Source organism: Heterodontus francisci, chromosome 24 (genome assembly GCF_036365525.1).
Source record: "Heterodontus francisci isolate sHetFra1 chromosome 24, sHetFra1.hap1, whole genome shotgun sequence".
Lineage (NCBI taxonomy): Eukaryota > Metazoa > Chordata > Chondrichthyes > Heterodontiformes > Heterodontidae > Heterodontus > Heterodontus francisci.
In genome coordinates this window covers 44,612,905-44,638,627 of record NC_090394.1, presented here as the reverse complement: position 1 = coordinate 44,638,627, position 25,723 = coordinate 44,612,905, and the positions used below count along the sequence as shown (strand labels likewise).

General features: G+C 42.1%; 2 protein-coding genes across 3 annotated transcripts in view; one reads left to right on the top strand and one right to left on the bottom strand.

Annotated features, from left to right (window-relative positions):
- Positions 1-17,807, bottom strand: part of flii (FLII actin remodeling protein) — a 62,242-nt gene extending 44,435 nt beyond the window's left edge. The window contains exons 1-10 of the mRNA XM_068056097.1: positions 17,707-17,807; positions 15,493-15,603; positions 13,727-13,798; positions 13,140-13,220; positions 12,124-12,209; positions 7,829-7,990; positions 7,222-7,325; positions 5,247-5,422; positions 2,699-2,856; positions 2,057-2,141 (exon numbers count right to left, since the gene is read on the bottom strand). Coding sequence (XP_067912198.1) covers positions 2,057-2,141; positions 2,699-2,856; positions 5,247-5,422; positions 7,222-7,325; positions 7,829-7,990; positions 12,124-12,209; positions 13,140-13,220; positions 13,727-13,798; positions 15,493-15,603; positions 17,707-17,769 — 1,098 coding nt within the window. The 5' untranslated portion in view covers positions 17,770-17,807. The remainder of the gene's footprint in view (positions 1-2,056; positions 2,142-2,698; positions 2,857-5,246; positions 5,423-7,221; positions 7,326-7,828; positions 7,991-12,123; positions 12,210-13,139; positions 13,221-13,726; positions 13,799-15,492; positions 15,604-17,706) is intronic.
- A 224-nt stretch (positions 17,808-18,031) lies between these two features.
- LOC137383365 (mitochondrial dynamics protein MIEF1-like) lies at positions 18,032-22,309 on the top strand. Of its 2 annotated transcripts, none has more exons than XM_068056105.1 (4): positions 18,032-18,301; positions 19,617-19,774; positions 20,171-20,336; positions 20,884-22,309. In XM_068056105.1, exons 2-4 carry the CDS (start codon positions 19,631-19,633, stop codon positions 21,936-21,938), a joined length of 1,365 nt encoding a protein of 454 aa, XP_067912206.1. In that variant the 5' UTR covers positions 18,032-18,301; positions 19,617-19,630; the 3' UTR covers positions 21,939-22,309. The 2 variants fall into 2 exon arrangements, with proteins under 2 accessions (XP_067912206.1, XP_067912205.1); XM_068056104.1 differs by having other exon boundaries at positions 19,603-19,774.
- Positions 22,310-25,723: the final 3,414 nt, after the last annotated feature.

Genomic DNA, 25,723 nt, shown 5'->3' with positions numbered 1-25,723 from the left:
CAGACTAGCAGTCTGATAATTTAGTGACAGTGGAGGAATCAAGAGTTGGTGGTGAGGTAGAGCTAGGCATCATCAGGGTACATGCGAAAGCTAACACTGAAATTTCAGATGATGTCACTGAGGGGCAGCACATAGATGAGAGCTGGGGGGGCAGCGAGGGATGGATCCTTGTGGGGTGGGGATGGCACCAGAGGCAACGGTGCAGAAGTGGGAAGAGAAGCTATTTCAGGAGATTTACTAGCTACAGTTAGATAAAAATGGAACCAGATGAGTCCAGTCCCAACCAGCTGGGCAACAGAAGAGAGGCGTTGGAGGAAGGTGATGTGGGTAATCTTGTCAAAAGTTGAAGATAAATCAACAAGGACAAAGAGGGATAGTTTACTTTTGTCACAATCACTTAGGATGTCATTTGCGACTTTGATAAGAGCTGTTTCGGTTCTGTGGCAGGGACAAACACCTGACTGGAAGAATTCAAATGTGGAGTTCCAGGAAAGATGGGCACATTCAGGGACTTTAGAGAGGAGAGGGAGGCCGAAGAGGGAGGAGAGGGAGGCCGACGATGGACGAGAGGGAGGCCGACGATGGACGAGAGGGAGGCCGACGATGGACGAGAGGGAGGCTGACGATGGAACATGTTGGCTCGGCCACTGAGAACATTCCCTTTCCCTCTTTAAATGGTACCTCCGGATATCTTAACGTCCGCCAGAACCAAAATTACAGGAAGGCAGAGCCCCAGTTAAGGGCTGCATATCCGACAACTCGCTCAATACTGCACTGGAGTGTCAGCCTAGACTGTGTGCTCATGTACTGCAGGGAGGCTTGGACTCTCAAACTTTGGATTCAAGAGAGGAGATAATTCAACTTAAATAAGACTTCTCTGTCTTGCTCCCAACCAATCAGGGGAAACTTTACCAACCGTACATTAATCTGAAAACTGACCTGCCCTAGAACTGTAACTCGATCATTGCCATCAGATATAATTACGTTATAATTTACATTATACCTCCTATATTCATGTCTAAATCATTAATCAGTAAGTTCGCAGATGTCACGAATATTGGTGGGGTGTCGTAAATAGTGAGGAGGAAAGCCTGAGATTACAGGACGATATAGATGGGCTGGGAAGAGGGGCAGAGCAGTGGCAAATGGAATTTAATGCTGAGAAGTGTGAAGTGATGCATTTTGGGAGGACTAACAAGGCAAGGGAATATATAATGGGTGGTAGGACCTGAGGAAACACAGAGGGTCAGAGGGACCTTGATGTACTTGTCCATAAATCACTGAAGGCAGCAGCACAGGTAAATCAGGTGGTTAGGGAGGCATATGGGATACTTGCCTTTATTAGTCGAGGCACAGAATATAAGAGCAGGGAGGTTATGATGGAGCTGTATAAAACACTAGTTAGGCCACAGCTGGAGAACTGTGTACAGTTCTGGGCACCACACTGTAGGAAGGATGTGACTGCACTGGAGAGGGTGCAGAGGAGATTCACCAGGATGTTGCCTGGGCTGGAGCATTTTAGCTATGAAGAGAGACTGAAAAGGCTAGGGCTGTTTTCCATAGAGCAGGAAAGGCTGAGGGGGGGGGGGGGACATGATTGAGGTATACAAAATTATGAGGGGCATTGATAGGTTAGATAGGAAGAAATTTTTTCCCTTAGTGGAAGGTTAATAACCAGGGAGCATAGATTTAAGGTAAGGGGCAGGAGGTTTAGAAGAGATTTGAGGAAAATTATTTTCACTCAGAGGGTGGTTGGAATCTGGAACGCACTGCCTGAAGAGGTGGTAGAGGCAGGAACCCTCACAACATTTAAGAAGTATTTAGATGAGCATTTAGGTGAAACGCCATAGCATACAAGGCTACGAGCCAAGTGCTGGAAATTGGGATTAGAATAATTAGGTGCTTGATGGCCGGCATAGACACGATGGGCCAAAGGGCCTGTTTCTGTGCTGGATGACTCTAAGATTCAATAAGTAGCTCCACTGGCCAAATACGACAGTGTGTTACCAAAGTTTTAAAAATTTCAATAAAAGCTGTTTGTTGGAATTACCCTTACCTCTAGATCTGTAAGGAAATGGATAGCTTCAGGCAAAGTGACTAGGCGATTTTTATTAAGAACCAGCTTCTTCAATTTTCCACATCTGCAATAAGACAACCATGTTAAAATTTTCACCTTTAAAGGGCAGAAGGTAAACTCTTCTGATGACTCGGTTCATAACTTTGCTACACAGAACTGGAGAGCCCCAGACTCAATCCCTGCTCTGTGCTGAGTTAGTTAATCCAAGTCAAGCTGGGTAGCAGGAGGCATACTACAATTGACCTTAGCAGCTCCAGGCTAGGGTGGTGGTGATGAGAATAAAAATCAGCAAAGGAGGCCAACACTCCAGACTGCCATCCAATGGCTTCTGCTGGAAAATGCACATTTGGACATCAGGTTGGGGTAAGATCAAGCTTGGTTGTTATGCCCTACAAGTATAAATAGTCTGCTGACATTTGTTGCCCCAGCTCAGGTATGAATAATAGTCACTTGGGGAAGATATCGAAATGCTGCAGGTCCTTTTTCCCCCCAGCCCAAATGACATATACCCAGCATGACTCAGGCCCCTGAAGACCAGGGAGATAAATTCATTCTGAACACAGCTGGGGTGGCCTGTGGACTTTTAAATTGCAAGCAGAACCTGAAGAACAGAGCTTATACCTGCATAAACTCTCTGGGATGAGCTCAAGGTTATTATTGGCTGCCATAAATTCCTCCAAACTCGCCAGTTTCCCAATGCCGGATGGGATCCCATCAAAGTCCAGCTTGTTTGAGTTCAAATACAATTTCCTCAGCTTTATCAGCTTGCAGATGGCTGACTGAAAAGGAAAAGGATATACTTGGTTTTGGATCTGTACATACTGCAAACTTACATACTAATCATTTGCCACCCTTAGTTGCATTTGTTACATTCATTTCACTCTGGTGCATATACACAATCACAATCATTTCATCACCATTAGCTCTTTTTTGCCTAATAACCAAAATGGTTAATGGAATGCTGGCTTTTATCTCTAGCAGGCTGGAATACAAAGTGCAGGATGCAATGCTTCAAGCTGTACAGAGCCTTAGTCAGAGTTCATCTGGAGTACTGCATTCATCTCTGGGCACTGCACCTCAGCAAGGATATACTGGCCTTGGAAGAGGTACAACACAAAATCACCAGAATGATAAAAGGTTAAATTACGAGGATAGGAAGCATGAACTTAGCTTGTGTTTTCCTCGAGTTAAATGGTTCAGGGGTGATTTAACTGAAGTGTTTAAAGTGATTCAAGGATTTGATAGAGTAGATATGATGAAGCCATTTCCTCTGGCTGGGGGAATCCTGAACAAGGGAACACATTCTTAAAATTAGAGCTGGGCCATTTCGGAGCGAAATCAGGAAGCACATTTTCACACAAAAGGTAGGGGAACTATCTCCCTCAAAATATCATAGATGCTAGGCCAATTGAAATTTTCAGAAGTGAGACAGGTTTAAGACAGGTAAATAGACTTGAGGTATAGATCAGCCATAATCTAACAGAATGGCAGAACAGGCTCAAGGGGCTGAATGGCCTCGTCCTGTCCCCAAGTTCCATCCTGCAATGCTTTGACAAGACCTCCTTCCCAATACACAGGCCTCCGATTTCAATGCAGACAGGGAATTGGGCTGCACATTTTCACCAACTTGAGGTTTGACCCATATTTCCTGCACATGTAATGAGAAAAGCTGTATTTAGCAAACTGTGAGCCTGACACACAGAATTGGCCTTTATAGCCACTCCAAGTGCTGCTTCACAAACCACTGACCACCTCCAGGCACTTACCCATTGTCTCTCGAGACAAGGAGGCCAGAGAGAGCCTGACACAGGTTTAAGGAAAGCAGCACCAGCTAGCTCAGAGATTGTTAAAGCAACCACTTAAAGATGCATTAAGTTTCGATTTGGAAACCAAGGAAGAACTTTTCATTCTACAGAGCACAAGATTAAACTTGATAGATGTGAGACTACCACAGCATAACGGTTTCATGGTGGTGTGAAATTACACTTCACTGCAGTTTAACGGCGAATATCCTCTGCACTGGTCTAACCCACACATTTTAAAAATTACGTTTTAAACCTATAGCTTATTTTGTCACTGTGTATATGTGATTTATTATGAATGTGGGAAAGCGAATATGAATAATTCAATTTGGGGTCAGTTTGGCTTTCTTTTGTGTAAAAAGCACTTTAATTACATGGTGCCATCCATTAATACACTTGTGTGGTTCCTGCTGCTGCATCCATTCACATAACAGATGTACTATCGCACCAGTCCTAGTTTCCATTTAAGGAATTTAAGGCAACACCAATACCATTGTATCTGATCTTTTCTACTAGACATTGGCAGATGTTAACACACTTCCAGCACCCATATTCAAGTATAAAAGGTCACAACATTAATTTTAGTTTTTTGCTGTGCTGAGTCGGATAATCTCAGATGGGGTGATCCAATAGAAATCAAAGAAGTGTACCTCCTGCTTGTCACGTCAACAACAATCAAAATAGCCACAGCCCTGTCCATCCAAATGCGATGTGCAATCCCTGATGCCTACTGGGATTTCAGAATTCCAGGTAGAGACCAGGGATTGACATGGGTGATGGTTATTCCAAATGGGATCAACATCTGCACAAGCACATTTCCCAAAGGAGCACAGAACCACAAATGTCACAAGACTACTCATTTTGGGTAGTAATCTTAACAGCAAGTGGCATACTAACATTAAAGATATATTATCCTAGACATGGATTAATCAGCACTCTACTAACTTCACATCTTTTCTTAAAGAGGCCTGAACCAAGGAGGAACTTTTCATTCTATAGAGCATAGGATGAAACCTGAATCTTCAATATTTGATTCCCGTTGTAGGTGTTGACAACAGATTCAAAGTAAATCCTGTTTATGGTAGTTATGTTTGACTCAGCTGATTTATGATCCTGCTTCCTGCAATGTTGTCTGTCCAAAGCGCAATTCTTAGGCTGTTAAACTGGCCCAGGTCCCTGGAATGGCAAACCCTACGTCCAACTTCTCAAATGAAGTCAGCAGCAATGAAGCAGGATCAGGGCCTTAAAAATAAGCAACCTTTCACAACACTCAACAGCTGCTGGGGTTACCTTTCCAGATAAGCTGCCAGAACAAAAGACATGCACTACATTAAAATAAACACCAATACTGAAAATAACTTTCATACAGGAAGTGAGGTAAGCTGGTTACGGGACAAGTTCAGCATTTCCAGTTGCGTCCACTGATCAATGCAAAGCGAAAGCTCAGAGATCTGGTTGGTACTGAGATTCAACCGGCGTAGAGACGAAAGGGTATACAAGCACTCAGGCACCCGGCTGAGGTCATTGCAGGACAAGTCCACATCTGAGAAACAAGCAACAAAGTTTTTTTTTTAAGAGAATTGAGATGCTAAAACAATTATTTGACCTTACTAGAACAAGCAGGGTTTACAGAACAAATCCACGGGTAGGTATTTATGGTTCCAGCAAAAATAGGTCATTGATAATAAACTAATAGCTTAATGATTTCAAATCATACTGTTATTACAATATTTTAACATGATTTTAAAAAGTCAATCTACTCCAACATTCCTTTGTTTTAACCTTTTTAGTGGTAGAGTAAATGTGAGAGAAAGGAAAATCTTATTTCTGTCTCGATATATAAATAAAGTAAAGTACAATTTGGAAACACAAGAGCAGAGAATGAAAACATCTAGATCTACGAATAAACATTTGGCCTAAACACTTACTGTACTAGAAACAAAGCTTGCAGCACAGAGGCAAAGGCTGAAAAGATTATAAGTCAGGTAAACACCTAGAAATGTAGCCTCAGCCAAACATGAAATCTAAAAGTTACATAGCTAAGTATTATGTAAGCCCAGGACAAGGTTAAATCATAGTATAAGAATACAACCAGGTTCCCTTCAACTTCAGAACATTCAAAGGTCAGGAGCAACACATCCCCTGGATGACTGGAGCTGGTCATTCCATGACTTGTGTTGTTCTCTGAAATCAGAGAGCATTCTCGGAGGTAGTCGGAGCCCGGAACCAGGTGTATTATTTGCATACAATTTAACTTAAAAGGAAGATCAAAATCAGCCACTTTAGTAAAGCTCGTTATTATAAAAACCACTCATGCATGAAGTACAAGAGGAGTTATTGTAACCAAACTAACTTCCCTTTGTTTTGATGGTAACCACTAAGAAATCCACTAATATATTAATACAAATGGGTAAAGTTTTATCACCCAGCGAACTTACAAATTCTTGACTTGAATATTCAGTTAATGTTTGAAAGAATAACCCTGACACTATTTCTAGGATATCCTGTTGATGGTACAGAGCTTCCTCTTGTGTTTACAAAGCGTCAAGGTCCATCGTGGGATGATCTTTAGCATCCCACCTCTCGGCGGCAAAGTATCACCAGCGTCAAAAACGATACCATCACCAGTGCCTCTGCTGACAATATACTCTGGCCACAGGCACATGGATGTATCCAGCCCAAGCCAAGCTGTTTCAATGTTGCAACTGGTGCACTGAAATGTAAGCAAAATGACTTCAAAACACCCGTCATTCTACACGGTGGGATTTAAGGAAACCGTTTATTAGCAAGTCACATATATTGTTGGGGTGGGAAATGAGACAAACAAAAATGAGGAAGGCTTTTTGAGTAAACTCAGATTCATTCATTAGGACTACAACCAAGCATCTGTGCAAGACATAGTCTCAGATTCACCCTGGAAGTGGTACCACGTTAATGTTGGTTTACCACAACTGAAACTATTCACAGGGCAGTCTCAACTATATGAAGCAATAGCCTGACACTTTTCCATCCGAGATGGGGAAGAGACTGACCCCAGGCCACAAGCTGGAGAGATTACAAAATTAGAGTGTTATGGCTTATGTTAAGGGTTATTGGTTAAATGCAGTGTCTGTTTTAGCACATAGCCATAGAGGGTGAGTCAACGGCAACAGGGAGGGGGATCTGTACTGGATGTCAAAGTTGGACAGAGGTTAAAACATAAAAAATTGCAAGGGGTGGGGATCAATGCTATAGAAGGCTTTGTGAACAAGGACATGAATTTATAAGAGGTAGTTTATTTTTATACCTTATTTACTGAAACTTGCAGCAACAGCACAATTTAATAGAAAGAACTCAACTTACCAAGCAAATTGGCCAGGCCCTCCAAACTCGTGGGCAAGTTGCTCTGTGTGCGTTGCGTATTCCGGAGGTGCAACGTCTGTAGAGCAGTCATTGCAGGAAGCTGCCTGTGAGAGATTAGTACAGTGAATTAGGCAGGGTATCAAAATTCAATCAAGGCCTCCTAGCTCCACAGGTCACTGCACAAAATCAAAGTGTACCATACTCAACTGTTCATAACTATATTTCAATAGTACAGAAAGTGGTCACAGTTTTAAACTACAGTCACTATTCCATCATGGCTCCTCAGGGGAAAATCAAACCTGCGACCTTCCTGGTGTAAGTGCCTCAGTATCACACTGTGCAGTGCATTCTATGATATCCAATCATTAACATACATTGAGATTACAAGATACAAATGAGAAAAGTCATTCAGCCAATCTTAGCTCACCATTCAGAAAGACAGTCACCCTTATCACAGCATCTAATGGTTTCTGAAATGATTCCAAGGTTTTCCTCTCTTCTATGGTACCCATTAGTTCATTTGACATTCATCAAACTTCTTTACTCTTGATTATTTTACATTGTCACTGCTTAATTGCACAGAGATTTCCTGCTGGTTGCTCCTTACCGCAGTTGAGCATGCATGAGTGGGTTGTTATTCAAAATCAGCGTCTGGAGATGAACCAGGCGCCGCATCTGAGGAGGCAGACTCTCGAGATTATTATCGCTCAGGTCTAGGTACAGCAAATCAGTCAGATTTATAAACAGCTGGTTTGGGATGTTGTCTATACTGCAAAGACAAACAAGGCATCAGAAGCAGGAATAGCATTATACACAATAATCAAGTACTAGAAAAGGCAGACAAGCATTGCAGTGATATAACATGTCCCAGCAATGACACATGTCACCACGGCATAGTAGGATATGGGTTCCAGCCCTCATTCCCCCCACAACATGCTATTATTGTTGATCTATATTTATCTATGTAGGGCAGCCTCAAGCAGGAGCTAGGATCTTTCCCTGCTGTAAGTAGGGAAGAATTGAAGGGAGAATTATATTTAGGCCTATATCTTCAAACAGCCAGCTTCAGAATGTCACAAGCAACATCCAGGGAGTAAGAACCAGAGTTCCTGGACAAACACAAAAAAAAAAGCCTAACTATCTGTATGTTAAATTGATGGTTCAATTATTATATTAACCCATTCGGTTCTACAAATCCATGATACAGGTTTGTATCTTCAGTTCTCCATAGTAACTACCCAATCCTTGAGAAAACAGTGGAAGAACAGAGCAGAGGCAAATAAGAGAAAAGGAAAAATCATACACATACATCCTTCCTGTTAACTGAAAATCAGAGCAACAGCACTCACCTTCACCATCTCAGGGAAGGGGAGAATACAGGTGTACCTATTGTGTTCTCTGCCCTGTTATTTGTCAAAATCTTTGCTACAGTTCTGAACGCATTGCTGTGGTAGTGTATTTGTTAGTATGTTAAATGTAATCATTTAAATATTTATGTTTGTACTAATGTCATCACAGGAAGAGATGCAATATCACGTGATTCAGGTTCAGTTCTCTTGGACCATCAGTTAACACGTCTAACATGTTAACAGAGCTTTAATGGAGATTTGTGTTCAACCTCTAAGCCTGCCCTTCAGCTTAGTTCTTATTAATCCAGAAAGAGACAATATGGTGGCAGCGGTAGTGTGTTGACAGCGCTGATAAGCAGCTGAAAATTACTATTCAAGTCAGATGCCCTATCTGAAGCGCTGCGACTGGATCATAGCTCTCACATCGGCAGAGCAACTGTGTAAGTAGAGATTGAAGGCGATTTGGGCTCTCGCCTGGTTTTATCCTGAGCCAACAAGACAAAAATCAACGGTACTTTCAGCCACAAGGATTATTGCAGCGTTGTGTTTTGGCGCGGATTCCTTCCCGCTGTCGCCGCACTTGCAAGCCAATGGCCAAACCCGATGCCAGGGCCCCACCCGCCTACAAGCTCACAAGCCCGCGCTGCAGCAACACAGCTCAGGGCGTGGCTCCTGCTCAGCTCTACAGACATCACAGCTTACTGCAACTTTTAAAACAAGGTTTGCTCCTCAGGGAAAGAGAAAAAAAAAAAGAGTCGAAGGCTGAGGTAATGGCAACCAGATTCCCACAGATGGGCTGGAAAGCACCTGATTTCCCAGGTGAATTCAAACTGTTTAAACAGAGGATTGAACCATGCTTCCTGCACCACAAGGTTGTGGATGCAAAGAAGCAGGCTAGAAAAATTAGGATCGCCATAGGAAACAGAAGACTGTGCAGAATCAATACCTCTGGCTTATCTGATGCTGACCAGAAGGATTCATCAAAGCTATGGGCAACATTAGAAAATCAGTTTAGGATTAAAGTTAATTTCAGAGTACGCTGCCTAGAACTCATGCGGTATAGACAGAAAGCTGATGAGAGGTTGGAAACTTTGTTAACCAATAGAGAGAGAAAGCGAAAGAATGTGACTCTGATACTGAACTCAGGGGCAGTCCAGCAGCAGGAATGTGGGGAAAAGCCAGAGCAGGAGGCGCTCAAACCACAGAAGTATGCCACCTCCAGGCATCGCTAAAAGCACAGACCCATCCACGAAAGGGGGAACGCCTAAACAATATGGATGAGGTGGATCAAGGTGAAGACACTACAGGTGAACAGCTATTTCACACAATCATCTTAGCAGAACAGGCCCAGTCCGTGAACAAAACGGAAGCTTTTGCAACACTCCAGATCATCTGCCCGGCATCGACTGAGAGTGGAATTAACACAGGTGCAAGTGCCAACACTCTACCTTTCCACATTCTCAAGGACATGTACCATGAGACACAGAAGTGTGTGGTCTAACCCACAAGCGTGAAGCTTATGGCATACACTGGCTCGACAATAAAGTGCCTAGGTTCCAAAGATCTGGAACGCATGTACAAAGAGTCAACATTGTCTATTCAGATATTCTACACAGTGTATGTGTCAGGACCAGCAGTAGGAGGGCTGCCGGCATGCAACAAACTTAACATGGTCACCATCCATGAGCTGGCGTTAGAAGGCCACAGCAATCAAAACAGGTGCATACCCATTGGAACAGTACAAGGCCTGCAGGGGTTGTACCCAGACCAGTTTGACACAGTTGGGAATTCCCACAGGGATGCAGTCCTACACCTTAAAGAAGGTGCAACACTGCCAATCGACCCGCTGCATAAATGCAGCATACACAATTCAAAAAAAGTTAAAGATGGAACTGGATGGAATGGGAAAATAAGGCTTCAATGAGTGCAACAGCACACAGACCGGTGCAGTTCGATCACTACTGCAATCAAGACGGACAGTTCAGTTTGACTATGTTTAGACCCGAGGAGGCTAAAGAAAGCCGTAAAGAGATGTCCTCATAAGATACCAACTCTCGAAGAGTTAAACTCAACATTTGCTGGAGCAAAACACTTTTCCAAATTAGATGCAAAAAACAGATATTGGTCCATGCACTTGTCAAGAGCGAACAATGTTCAGAAGTCCTTTTGACAGGTTCGTCTGTTTACTATTTGGGCTGTCGGTCAGCCAAGATATATTTCAACAGCATATGGACTGGATAACGGAATAAGTAGACTTGTTAATGGAGACCACCAGACACAAAGGTTTGATTTGTAAGAGCAAAAAGTGCTCCTTTAAGGCAGATCACATAAATAAGTGCCATTTACTCAAGCTCAGGTATCCACCCAGATCCTGAGAAGGTCGAAGACATCCAGTCAATGCCAACACTGCAAGATATGGATGACCTCCAAAGCGGTCTAGATCTATTGAACTTCCTTGCTGCGTACATACTGAGCTTCTCAGAGAAGGCATCTCCACTAAGAGAATTGCTGAAGAAAGACATGTCATTCCTATGGCAGGACGATCGACAACATATATTCAATGCATTGAAACAAGCACCGTCAGCCGGAAGGTGAAGGTCCTATACCCACAAGAACAGAGATAAATCCCAACAGAGGTGTCCAAGGTGTGCAAAGAACCACGTTCGTATGAGGTGACATCACCAAATGGTGCAGTACTGCAAAGAAAATCGATCTCACCTCAGAGGACTGACTGCTAGCCATGCACAAGGTGACAAACCAGCACCGTCTACGCGTACGTTTTGCAAGTGAAGAGACAACAAGCAACAGACTGACAACTGATGACAATCCTGTCAAATACAATCTTCAGGAGGGGAGGACAGATAGTTCAAGGACACACCCACATGTTGTCACAAGGTCGAGTTGAGCAACAACTACAGTTCCAAACGTGGACAGATGATGTTAGGGTTGAATGTTTTTTGTAAATAGTGTTATAGTTGTTAAATTTCTTATATCTCATAAGGGTTGCTTATTCATATACATATTGTTATACTATATGGGGTTGTCATTTAAGGGGGTGTTGTGATAGTGTATTTATTAGTATGTTAAAAATCATTTAAATATAGGTTTATGCTAATATGTTTGTCATCACAAGAAGTGACGCAATATCACATGATTCAGTTCTCTTTCACCGTCAGTTAGTACATGTAAGCTGAAGCAACAAGAAGTCTCCATTAAAGCTCTGTGTTCAACTTCCAAGCCTGCCTGTCAGCTTCATTTGTATTCGTCTGGAAAGTGATAATACAACACAACACCCGCAAAAATACCAATACCACACATTGCTGGATATGAAAAAGGGCATTTTTCCAGCCTGATAGTTTCAGTTCTCGCACAAAATATTGCCTTAGATTTATTTTTTCAGATTCTGACCGTCCTGCTGTGCATTTTCAATAGTCTGTTTTTATAAGTACAGGTTATTAATGGTTTCATAACTTAAAAAACAAAACCCTCCAGTAAAAATACATTTAAAAAAATTCCCACTACCAGCATGTCTGTCAATGAGATGCCTGCCTACCTGTTATGGCTTAAATTGAGCACCAGCATGTTTTTAGCATTCTCCAGCTCCCTAGGAATCTCAGTCAGCTGATTATAGCTAAGGTCCTGAAACATAAAATGTGTGTCAACCTAATTAAACATAGTAACAAATATATTCTTAAACAGCAGTTTGATTTTGTTTGGAAAAAAAAATCTCTCAAAAACTAATGACTTTAGATGCGACTGCCATGTGTTTTTGCATTGAACATATATTTTTCCAGTGATTACATACACAGATATGTCCCAAACAATTACAGCAAGTTAAAGGGAAGAGAATAGGGGGATGGGAACGAGAATAACGCACTGCCCTGTCATGGCTTGTCACTAACATGCTCCCATTTAACAAATACTGCATCAGATATTTAAGTATGCTGTAAGTGCAGAATAATCATAATGTCAGCTTTTTCTCTGCCTTCACTCCTTGGATCCAATATTTAGTGTCTTGGAAGTGGCACTGTAAATTTGAATCCTACCAACAGAACTTCCAATCTCTTGCCTCCCAACTTCAGGACATGCTGAGTTCAGGTGCCCAGAGAGAAAGGAAGAAGAAAAATGAAGTAACTGAAGTTAACGCTGACTCAAAAGCTTGCTAATGCTCATTGTCTCAGTTCACACATAAGGAAGGCCACGGGTTAAATATTGGAGGACTTCATTCCCCTACAAAATCACCTCCATCAGGAATCTGACAGGAGAAAATTGGGTAGGACTAGATATTTCTGGCACATTTATTAATAATACTCAATCACATTGCAAAGCATGCAACAGACCAAAAAAGAATTGGAGCACGAGCACTATACTAACGTTTTCTCTAAATTAGTGATGTATCAAATAAAAATTGAGCAAAGTACTCCAAATGCACTCCTGACTGCTACTCTGGGTTTTCATTTTGTTACTCAACCTCACTGCACAAGCCAGATGGTTCTCTTATCCGTAATAGGTTTCCTCCAACAGTGTATACAATGATTGTCCTGTAACAAAATCTTTCAGTCAACATACCAGCACAGAGAGGTCATCCAACTGGAAAATGTCATCAGGAACACCAGAATTCTTCAGGTTATTAGCTCGAGCAACAATGGCCTATAGAGAGCACAGAGTACATTACACACCATTTCTATTCCAGATAATGTGGGAAAAATATTTTAAATTGGTCATGAAAAACAGTACAATCATGCCAACATACTGAAAGTGTGAAGTATCAGATATTTCACAGAATTCAGAGACTACTTTGAAAGCCATTTGAATTCCACATCAGTTTCTTTGTGACATGCATGCCTTCCAAATAAAACCAATCATATATTGATAGCCGTGAAACTTTAACTTTACGACAAAATGAGGCATGGCAATCTGGTAATCCCCAGGATCAGATACAAATTAAAATTGAGATATTGAAGAATAGGCATTAAAAAGATTTGGTAATTAGGTCAGGGCAGGAAGTGTAAAGCAGACAATAAACCATTAAGACATAACTTTCTCAAAATGTTTTAATTTTAAAAAAATGATTTTACAGCTCATTAGCAGTACAATTGTTGCAATTACAGTTCCCACGGCCCTTTCTAGAATTCTCTGTTTTATTAATTACTCACCCGCAGACATGGCAGGCTAGAGAGATCCCCATGAAGTGTCGTCAGGCTGTTGTGACTTACTGACAAGTGCTCCTGCAACAAAAACAAAAGCATTAGAGTTAGAGCAGAGTAAATCATTTTATATGTTTTCCTACTTTATGTACACATTATGACACCGATGTTACAGACAGGTGAGAGATGATAGGGATGGTTTCCCCTTTTTCACCTCTCGACTGACTGAAGACAGCGTGTTTTTCAAAAGTAAAGTTATCTTTGAAACCGCTGAGTGCTTTAATTATCAAGAACAGACACATTTTCTCATAAGTTTAAAAGATAAATAATGTTCATTATACAACACCCAAAACATACGCAACACCAACTCTCAAACTCATAGATACTGTTACGCCAACTTGCTTTGTTGAGTGATACTTACTTTAATCCACTGATTGGAGATCTGAATTTATATATTTTTGAAGGAATTTAAAACAGAACAGATAAAAGAGGACTTTGCTAGCAGCTTAAGATGGTCATCTAATTTGCAACACTGTATCCTACATTGCAAGGCCTGAGGAGGGAGACGAAATGTCTGCTCATTCCAGCAAGAACCAAGACCCAGGAAGTTTAAGGAACTGCTTGTTCTTTTTCTTTTAACAAGAATACTAACTATTATGGTTGAATAACTTAGTGACTGTCACGTGACAAGCCCCTCGCCATCTGTGGTTTTAAACTTGTGTTTTATTCTTGTAGCTTCAAGGAGAAGCATCTGGACTCTGACATGTGCAGACCCAAGTGGTGGTTCCTCTCTCTCTCTCCATTCCAGTTTGCAAGCTTTCAAATCCACCTTTGCACACTCCAGTTACAATCAGAAAACCCCAATGGAAGAAATCATCCGCATCGCTGTCTCCAAGGGACCCACTGAACTAGTCATCTACCTGTCAAACTAAAAGCCTCGGGACCCCCGAATTCAACTAGAACTCAGCCGAATCACCAAACTCCACAGACTGAATACCCCTTTTTGCGATGGACTAATTCAACCAATCTACCTTTCCCTACTCTGTAACCTATTTGTGTGTGTATAAACCGAGTAAGTGAGTGAGTGTGTGAAAGTTGGCATGTAGTTTATTATTTTCATTAGCTCAGTTTAGGTACAATAAAGATAACCTCTTTCTTGGTTAAACTCAAGAAAACCTGTTTCTTCACTTACTTGCTATGATCATAACAAGAACCAAACACCTACTCAATTGGCCAGTACATCCACTTTAATAAAGAATTAAACCTGTTGTGGTCAAACGAGCAGAGGGAAGAGGGAAGCCCTTCGACCCCTCCTCACTTAACCATAACAATACACACACACACACACACTCTCAAGAAAAGGTAGAGATTATAAAGCTGAGAGATGTTGACCAAGCTGGAATTCACTGTAGTTCCCTCTGCCTTTCCAGCAACAGATGTCAAGGGAATGCTATTAGGATACAAGGTTGTCCCAGCTTCCATACAATATTGGAAAGGGTCTGTTGAAAATTGAATTACTTAATAGATGGTTAATTTGTCTGCCTTGTCCACTTGGTAACCACCTACTGTGACTTCACTGAAATCAGGACTCTCTGTGTAGGAAAACACAAGTGTACCTCACGTTGCACCTATCCATGGTAAAGCAGTATTGATAGTGCCCTCAAACAAGACATTGCTTGGGACTGTGACTGAAGGAAAAGCCATTAATGAACAACACTGGTACACCCTGTATTCAAATTACAAATCAAAAAGAAAATCCAACTTGATGCCTTTACCAGTTTCTGAAGAGAAGCTAATTCCTCTGGTAAGTAGCAGAGTCCTGTCCAATTCAGCTTCAGCCATCTCAAACTGGTCATGCATTTAACATGTTCAGGAAAATACCCACCCTTTGAAAGGAAGAAACATGGTGTGAATTAGCAGTTAATATATACAGCCCTGTAACAGTTCTTTGTCAAGTATCAACAGATTTCAGGCAGGCTTCACTGTTACTTTAATAAACAGCATCTATTGCTTCAACACGTGTTACACAATTAGCCGAAATGACAAGATTACAGTTAGTTCATCATTTGTCAAAATCTCAAACACAGAGTCCAAAAGAACAATGTAATGTGTTGTTAAATTAACTATTTAAAAAATAATGACCAAAGAAGGAGTTACAACAAAGGAAACAATTAAATATTGGAACATTGAAAATATTATTTTACTATTCTAGCTTTTACAACGAATGATCAGCCCCGAGCAGGTAAATGCTGCACCACTACATTTACACGTTGATGATTCATTGAGCAACAATAACACACTACGTTACTGAAAATTGGAGTTTCATTGTCGGCACTTTGTTTTGTTACAAAGAATTGTTATTAATTTTTTTACACTGAAGTCTTGAATTGAGCTTACCTATCCAGCCGCTGGTGGATCCTGGGGTCTTAAGCAAGTCTTTAGGGTTGGACATATTTTTATCCAAACAGCAGCAATTATCAAAATCTGGGCCATGATTACTTAAAAACTGGCCCTTTCCCCCTAAAGGCCTTGCTTCCAACTCAAAGAGGGAGAGTCAGAAGGCAAAACAATTGGGAAATTTTTAATCATTAGAAATATGAAAAAGATTACAAATAAGTATACAGTACAGCTCTAGTCAGAAAATGAGTCACATCAAAGTTTTAAAAAATGAAAAGAAAAATATTGCAATGCTGCAAATCTGAAATAAAAACAGAAAATGCTGGAAATATCAGCAGGTCAGGCAGCATCTGTGGAGTGAGAAACAACCTTCCATCAGAACTGTTCTGCCGAGGGATATAGAGAGGGTTTTTTGACTGGGCAAGAACATAACAGATGCCACTTAGGTAGGAAAAATAAAAAAAAGTCTCTTACCATTCAAAAAAAAATCATGCTTAGAAATGTTTGCATTCAGAGCGACCTTAATGAATCACAAAGTTAACATGCAGGTACAGCAAGCAATTAGGAAGGCAATTTGGCACAAAAATAAAAGCAAAATACTGCAGATGCTGGAAATCTGAAATAAAAAGAAGAAATGCTGGAAATACTCAGCAGGTCTGGCAGCATCTGTGGAGAGAGAATTTGGTATATTAGCTTTTGTTACAAAGGGATTGGAGTACAAGAGTAAATATGTCTTCCTACAGTTTTACAGGGCATTGGTGAGGCTGCACCTGCAATACTGTGTGCAGTTTTGGTCTCCTTACCCAAAAAGGGACATACTTTCCCTAGGAATGCAACAGAAGTTGCAATACTGGTTCCTGGGATCAGGAGATTGTCCTATGAGGAGAGATTGAGTAGACTAGGCCTATATTCCCTGGAGTTTAGAAGAATGAGGTGATCTAATTGATATAGATAAAATTCTTAAGGGGCTTAACAGGGTAGATGTTGAGAAAATGTTTCACCTGGCTAGGGAATCTAGAACCTGGGAGCACAGTTTCAAAATAAGGGGTCAGGCATTTAGGACTGAGATGAGGATAAATTTCTTCACTCAAGGGGCTGTGAACTTTTGGAATTCTCTACCCCACAGAGCTATCATTGAGTATATTCAAGACAGAGGTGGATAGATTTTTGAATATTATGGAAATTAAGAGATATGGGGATAGTGCAAGAAGGTGGAGTTGAAGAACATCAGCCATTATCTTGTTGAACGGCAGTACAAATTTGAAGGGCCAAATGGCCTAATCCTGCTCCTATTTCTCATGTTCTTATTAAAGATGTTACGTAAATGCAAACTGTTACTGTTAAATACTACAAATAACAAAAGAGGTAACATCAGGTATTTTGTAATTACTATACAAACATACAACGAATATATTCAAATGCTTCAGAATATTAATATTAAATTACAGAACTACACAATCTCTTCCACAAACACTCCGGAACTCATTTCAGCCTCACTCGCTGAACAATGAAACCCAAGATATAACTCCTAAACTGGCTACAATTCACTTCCAGTCGGATTATTTGTATTCACAATGATGCAACTGACTTACTTTAAAATCGTTTCCACTTAAATCAACGCCTCTGATAAACGGCAAGACCCCGGTAGCAGCCATATTAGCGATGACAGTTAGTCGCGCGCTCCTCAACCTACCGCCACTAGCCCCGCCCTTCCGTCATTCCTCATTGGTACAGACGTGTGATTTGGGCGGATACTTACTGATGTTCTGCATTATTATTGGTTTAAATTGCTGTCCATCACACCATTATCACCAAGTTCGGTTGCGACACTGTCCTCCCGCCTCCGGATGTGAAGGAATTTCCTGCCCCTTCAATTACGCGCCATGCTGAAGGATAACCCTCTCTGTGATTGGCCAGTTGAGATGTCAGTCATTGTTTATGGGTAGGTTGCTTGAGATAGTGTTGTTTCCAAGAGGAAATGGAGCAATGGGGCGAAAAAGGCCGACCCAGATCGACAGAAAAATTACCAAGAGGCCGTGTTTCAGCTTCAAGGAACTTTAAACATTTGATAAAGGCTTGTCGCCTTACAGAGCCTACCCGGGAGTGAGAGTGAAGATTGCCGAATGATTGACAGGTGTTGCTGCCGGGCTCACCTGTCAATCATTTAATGAGCAATCGTTGCAAAATGTAAGTCATAGACTTTAGAAAGCAAACTTTAAAGTTGAATTTTATTATTAATTTATAGGACTAATTCCAATTATAATATTGATTATTCTCATTTATAAAAGAATATTGTAGATGCAGACTAGCCGCGAATATAAAATTATTAATTTGGAAATGAAGTCGAGATACAATAATTTTTTTAAGAGCATAAATGAGCAAAAATCTATATCTTAATTGAAGTTGCGGGTTATAATTATTTTCAAAGTGACTTTTTGTCAAACTCTCAACCGAATGCAGCTTTATTTTCCGCACAGTAACATTTATTTTTAAACGATGATCATTATTTTCGTTTATAAAATGGATTCTGCAGCTCTAAAGTGTTAGTCCAGGGGCGGGTGATTTATTTCGGCAGAGTGCAGCAGTGCTGTTCGGAGCCCAGTCCGAACAGTTGCACTGAAAGACATGGAAATGAGTGCTTTATTCCCAACCAGGCGCTGTCCGAATGAATGTACTTGTCTAAGACAAGCATTAGAACAAAAAAAAAACCTGAGTGGAGCATCGGAAACAAACTGTTCCTATTCCTGTTTTTAATGTCGCTTTAAGGCACTTGTTTGCAAAGCTGTGGTGAAAGGGAAAAATACGAATTACGATTTTTTTTTGTAATCTAACATTCCTTTCATGTACTCGGCAGAAACGCTTCTTTGGATCTAATGTGTCCGCAACTTTAATAAAATTAACACTTCTATCATATCCATTCTCAGTCGCCTCTTTGTAAGAGAGGAAAGTCTCGGTATCATCATCTTTCCTGATCCGTCATTCGCATACATCCTGGGATGAAACGTGCCCTTCTCTGTACCCCTACGATCACTGAATAGCCTTCTCTGTAACCCCTCCTGTGATTAAATATCCTCTTTGAAAACGGGGGCTGGGTCAACAAGGATTTAAGACCCTAAACTAAAATAAAATCATCTGGGATTTCTGCTTCCGATTGCTATCTGTCATTTCTGGTGTGGGGTGTGAACGTCAAGGCAACCCCTCTAGAACTCCCCCAGCATAGGGCAGTCCTTTGGAACAACTCCACTCACAAGCCAACTGTGATTGCAATTCACTGGGTTCTGAATATCTTTATTACTATGGATGTGTTACACATGATTGGGAACGCTATGGTGCCTCCTGCAGTTAAATAGCCCAACAGTATTCACTGTCTTATCTCACTCATAAAGTGAGGACTCCTGGTGCCTATGGAACCTGATACCAATAGACATCACTGCCTTTGGAAGCAGGACGGGAAAATGGTTTAAAATGTATTTTTAATATTTTCCCAGTTTACTTTTATCAGAGTGCTGCTTCAGGATGGCCAGTATTGCACAGGGAAAAGGAAAGCAAAAGGACAGTGGACTAGGAAACATCATTGACTTCCTGCTGGCGAATGCCCGGCTCGTGCTGGGCATTGGGGGTGCTGCTGTCCTTGCTATAGCTACAGTGGCCGTAAAACGGGTGAGTTGGCATTGCTGGCATTTTTGGTCAGGTTTTCTGTTATATTGTGACCCTGTTGAGCCTGCACACAGTTTCCTGCCTGGATATTCAATGTGCCTCAGCAGTAATATGACTGTAGCTATGGTGACTTGATGTTTGGCTGGGATGAATGGGCCACAGATCATATGGGTTCACTGTCATCCACACTGTTGTGGGATGGACACTACGGCTGCTCCATTTGTCCTTTGTGATCTTGGGCAGGGGTGCAGGGCCAAATCAGTCAGAGTCCCTGTTATTGACTGCTCTGCAGTGACTATTGCAGGATAGTTCGGACTGAGTTCTATTAAATTATTAATGGCTGAGTTTTTGTATGGAGCAGCTCAAAGGAAATTTGTTGAGACCTCTGTATTTGTGCAGATATTTGACAAGGCCAGTGATCCACCAGACAATTCCCTGGACAAACCAGCCTCACAGTCAATAAAGGAAAAATACAGCAGGATTGATGCATCCCCAAAACTGCTGAACATACAGACGAGTGAATCTCTGCAGAGAATGCTAAATACTAAATCCAACCATAAACAAGGTAATGCTGAGCTCCTTCGACTGTGATTCTCTGTGTTGTCTCTCCAGCCAGTGGATCAATCATATATCCTGAACCTCAGGGCCTGCACTCTATCAATTACTTTTCCCTCACTGTACATGGAAACTGTTCTTTAGAAATCAAGTCAATTGCAATAAACCTTTGGATTGTGTTTGACAAAAGCTCTGTGGATAAAGACACTGAGGAATGGCACCAGGCTATTCAGGAAGATACTAGGTTTGATCCACAGAACTAGAAATTCCACTCTGCAGCAGAGATTGCATTTCCTTGATCTGTTTAACCCAAAATTTTGGGACAGTTTAGAGGGTTTTTTTTACTTTGTATCTAACCCATGTTATAGCTACCCTGTGAGTGTTTTATGGGACAGAATAGAGGGAGCTTTACTCTGTACATACCGATGCTGTACCTACCCACGGGTGTATTAATTATGTTTCAGTGAAATGACATTCCTCATTTTGATGAGCATAAAATTCACATCTTTTTTAATGCTCCAGTTAACTCCTGCAAATGCTTTGATTGTATTTTCTAGAGAATTGCCAAGATGTTTTATTGGAGAACTTGACACCTGAAAGCAGTAAAGCTGCACACTGCATCACTCTGCAGGAGAAGTTTCTAGCTTATTACACACACCAATCCATCCCTCCTGCAGAGCTAAGCCGAGCTAAGCAGTGCACAATGGACATCTGCACAGAGCTGCAGAAATTTCTTCGCAGTAAACACCCAGACATACCCCTGGGAGAGATGTACCTCAGTGGGAGTCTGTACAATGATCTCCAAATGGTAGCCCCTGACCACGTTTGCCTGATGCTACCGCTGCTGCTCGAGGACAACCTGTGGACCCTCATCGCAGGGGAAGAAACCATATTGAATGTCCCTGAATTGCAGATGGTACGGAGGGATAACATGGAATATTTTCCCCGAGGCATCAGTTATTGGGATCGATTTACTGTGGGAAGATATTTGTCACCAAAATTAATCGTCAAGGTATTCCATAAGATGGTCCTGGGGAGTATGAACTGGCTAGTGATTGGTACTTTACTGGATTGCATCATTCGACCAGAGGTTTCCACTGAGGTCCTGCAGTTGAAAGTTCAGCATGATGGGGAGAAACTCCTGTGCATTGATATTCTGCCCATGATTAAAATGGAGGATACCATACTCCTCTCCAAGCCACAAATAAGGGGCAGTTTTGTAAATCTATGGCAGCAAAGTTTCTGGGCTGCTGAAACCAGCAGGCTACGATCTTTGGACAGCAGCGACCTGGGCTTCAGATTCTGCTGCTTGAAGGTACTGAAAGCTATCTGCAGGGACCAGCCGTCACTGAGGAAGCTGACAAGCAGCCAGCTGATCAATGTCATCCTGCACCTGAGCCAAGTGGAAAAAGATTGGACCAAGGAGGCACTGGCTGAACGGGTCTTTCAAATACTCAAGGAGCTGGTCAGCTACCTGGAAGAAGGCCGTCTGCCGGCTTACTTTAACAACAAGGTGAACCTTTTGTCTGATTTGTCAGAAGAGGAAGTCAATGAGATTGGTTACACCCTGTACCGTGCCATGTCACACTCGGACATTCTGTTCAGTGACTGAGGAAGCATGATGTAATGTCATTTCTTCTACAGTAACTTCAAATCCTGAGTTTTTTTAAAAACCCTACAGTTTTGGAATTCTGATCTGTAAAAGGAACGCAGTATCTATCAGGTATTAGCTACTGCTGTTCAACTCCTTGCCCCAGAGGCTACATGTTATCTTTGGGCCAACAGTGTATCTCAGCAGATTGTCGACCATGGCAGGCACTGTTCTGAAGCTGATCCCGTTCTTACAGAATTATGTGGATCACTGCACAGTAATCAGCCTGAGGCACTGAGGCCATTTATTAATAGCTGACTCAGCCATAGACCTGGGATCCTTCTACTCTCTCTTTGTACATATATATATATAAAGATTTCACTTTCACCTGATCAAGTTGTCTCATTGAAAAAGTTCCTTGAAGTTGTTTGTGAAAACTTATGCTACAGACAGAAATATTTTGACTAGTGACAGTTCCAGGCACCCGTCAGGAGGAAAAAGTTGCTGATTGAGAAGTTTCCACACTATACAGGATCCACAGGGGTCTCGCACAGTGGGAGATGTCAGTGACATGAAACTTAAGAATTGTGCTGAGCTAGTGTTGGTGACCCACAATCTAGGCAGTCCTTTTCTCAAGGGCCCCTCCCAATTCATTGCAGCAGTAAGTTGCAATTCTACAGTCAGGTTCCACTTCCCGGCCAAGTGTCCAGCTGTGATCAGATACCCCCACAAGGATAGTGAAACTGTGGACCCAGCCCTGCAGTGGCCTCAAGTCCTTCCCCTTGCTTTCCAGGTGACTGGATGCCCCAGTGACTGGGTGACCAGTTGTGTAGGCACATTGACGATGGTGGCAGGTGGGGGAGTGGAGGGAGCAGCAGATCTTCAGCCTGCTGCCTAAACTGGCCCATTCTGATCATTAGAGATAGGCACCCAATGCATTTTAAATGTTTGTGAGGTAGCCTCTAGTTTAAGGGTTTTCATGCAGTGTGCTGTGAAATGGTTGGACACAATGTTTGATTAGATTAGATTAGAGATACAGCACTGAAACAGGCCCTTCGGCCCACCGAGTCTGTGCCGAACATCAACCACCCATTTATACTAATCCTACACTAATCCCATATTCCTACCAAACATCCCCACCTGTCCCTATATTTCCCTACCACCTACCTATACTAGTGACAATTTGTAATCGCCAATTTACCTATCAACCTGCAAGTCTTTTGGCTTGTGGGAGGAAACCGGAGCACCCGGAGAAAACCCACGCAGACACAGGGAGAACTTGCAAACTCCACACAGGCAGTACCCGGAATTGAACCCGGGTCCCTGGAGCTGTGAGGCTGCGATGCTAACCACTGCGCCACTGTTCGTCTAAATGTTAAATTGTAACTTGAACGTCACTGTTTCCATCAGCTTCCTAAAAAATTATATTTGAAAAAACACCAATATGAGATAATTCATTACCTGCATCTGTTACACCAGCAAATTCTGATCATTTTAAGCACGTAACATAACGTATAAGTGAAGTATCATAACTGATGCCGATCTCTTGGGTGCTAATCATGTACACTGGATCAGTGAGTGGTCAGATTTTGAGGTGTTCCCATTTCTCTGATTCCAGTTTCTTTACTGGCTGAAAATCAGTCCTCTGACACACTATGATTAATGCCCCATATTAAAAAGTGTCTTATTCCACACAACATGTATGGTTTTATATCCATTTTTATTTGCCCCCTCCTTTCCGTTGGTTCCTTCCCATCCCCCAGCATCACAGCCTCACCTGAATACTGCTCCATCCACTTTCCAGCAAGTCACTTGCTCCTGAGAGAACATAAACCCAAGTTAACACACTTCCTGCCACCCACCTACAGGCTGGAATGCACCAATGCAGTGTAACTTTCTACAATGTAGCTAAAAAATATGGGTATAAACATTGGGACTTAATACATTTCCATGTCCTGTTGTTTAAGTTTAAAGACAATCCATAACAGAAGTTGTTACTGTAACTTCTAGGATCAAAGGGACCTAGGAGTACAAATACACAAATTGCTATAAGTAGTGATAGAACATAGAACAGTACAGCACAGTACAGGCCCTTCGGCCCACGATGTTGTGCCAAACATTTAACCTACTCTAATATCAAACTAACTACCTACCCTTCATTCTACTATCATCCATGTACCTATCCAAGAGTCGCTTAAATGCCCCTAATGTATCTGCTTCTACTACCACCGCTGGCAGCGCATTCCACGCACCCATCACTCTCTGTGTAAAGAACCTACCTCTGACATCTCCCCGAAACCTTCCTCCAATCACCTTAAAATTATGCCCCCTGGTGATAGCCCTTTCCGCCCTGGGAAAAAGTTTCTGGCTATCCACTCTATCTATGCCTCTCATCATCTTGTACACCTCTATCAAGTCACCTCTCATCCTTCTTTGCTCCAATGAGAAAAGCCCCAGCTCCCTCAACCTTTCTTCATAAGACATGCCCTCCAGTCCAGGCAACATCCTGGTAAATCTCCTCTGCACCCTCTCTAAAGCTTCCACATCCTTCCTATAATGAGGCGACCAGAACTGAACACAATATTCCAAGTGTAGTCGAATCAGGGCTTTATAGAGCTGCAGCATAACCTCGCGGCTCTTAAACTCAATTCCCCTGTTAATGAAAGCCAACGCACCATACGCCTTCTTAACAACCCTATCAACTTGGGTGGCAACTTTGAGCGATCTATGGACATGGACCCCAAGATCCCTCTGTTCCTCCACACTACCAAGAATCCTGTCTTTAAGACTGTATTCTGCATTCAAATTCGACCTTCCAAAATGAATCACTTCACACTTTTCCAGGTTGAACTCCATCTGCCACTTCTCAGCCCAGCTCTGCATCCTGTCAATATCCCGTTGCAACCTAGAACAGCCTTCCACACTATCCACAACTCAAGCAACCTTCATGTCATCGGCAAACTTACTAACTCAGCCTTCCACATCCTCATCCAAGTCATTTATAAAAATCACAAAGAGCAAAGGTCCCAGAACAGATCCTTGTGGAACACCACTGGTCACCGAGCTCCATGCTGAATACTTTCCATCTACTACCACCCTCTGATTTCTATGGGCCAGCCAATTTTGTATCCAGACAGCCAGCTTGCCCTGAATCCCATGCCTCCTTACTTTCTGAATGAGCCTACCATGGGGAACCTTTGCCTGTGCTGGGATGAGGGAGCAGTACCACAGAACATGCGCGGTGTCAATATCATCAACCTCTATAGAACAAGGGTGACCATGACTGCAACAACTACCATGGAATCTCTTTGCTCAGCATAGTGGGGAAAGTCTTCGCTCAAGTCGTTTTAAACAGAAGCTGGCTGAGCGTGTCTACCCTGAGGCACAGTGCAGCTTTCCAGCAGAGATCCACCATTGACATGCTGTTCTCCCTTCACCAGCTACAGGAGAAATGCCGCGAACAACAGATGCCCCTCTACGTTGCTTTCATAGATCTCACCAAAGCCTTTGACCTCGTCAGCAGATGTGGTCTCTTCAGACTACTAGCAAAGATCGGATGTCCACCAAAGCTACGAAGTATCATCACCTCATTCCATGACAATATGAAAGGCACAATTCAGCATAGCGGTGCCTCATCAGACCCTTTTCCTATCCTGAGTGGCATGAAACAGGGCTGTATTCTCGCACCTACACTGTTTGGGATCTTCATCTCACTGCTGCTCTCACATGCCTTCAAGTCTTCAGAAGAAGGAATTTTCCTCCACACAAGATCAGATGGCAGGTTGTTCAACCTTGCCCATCTTAGA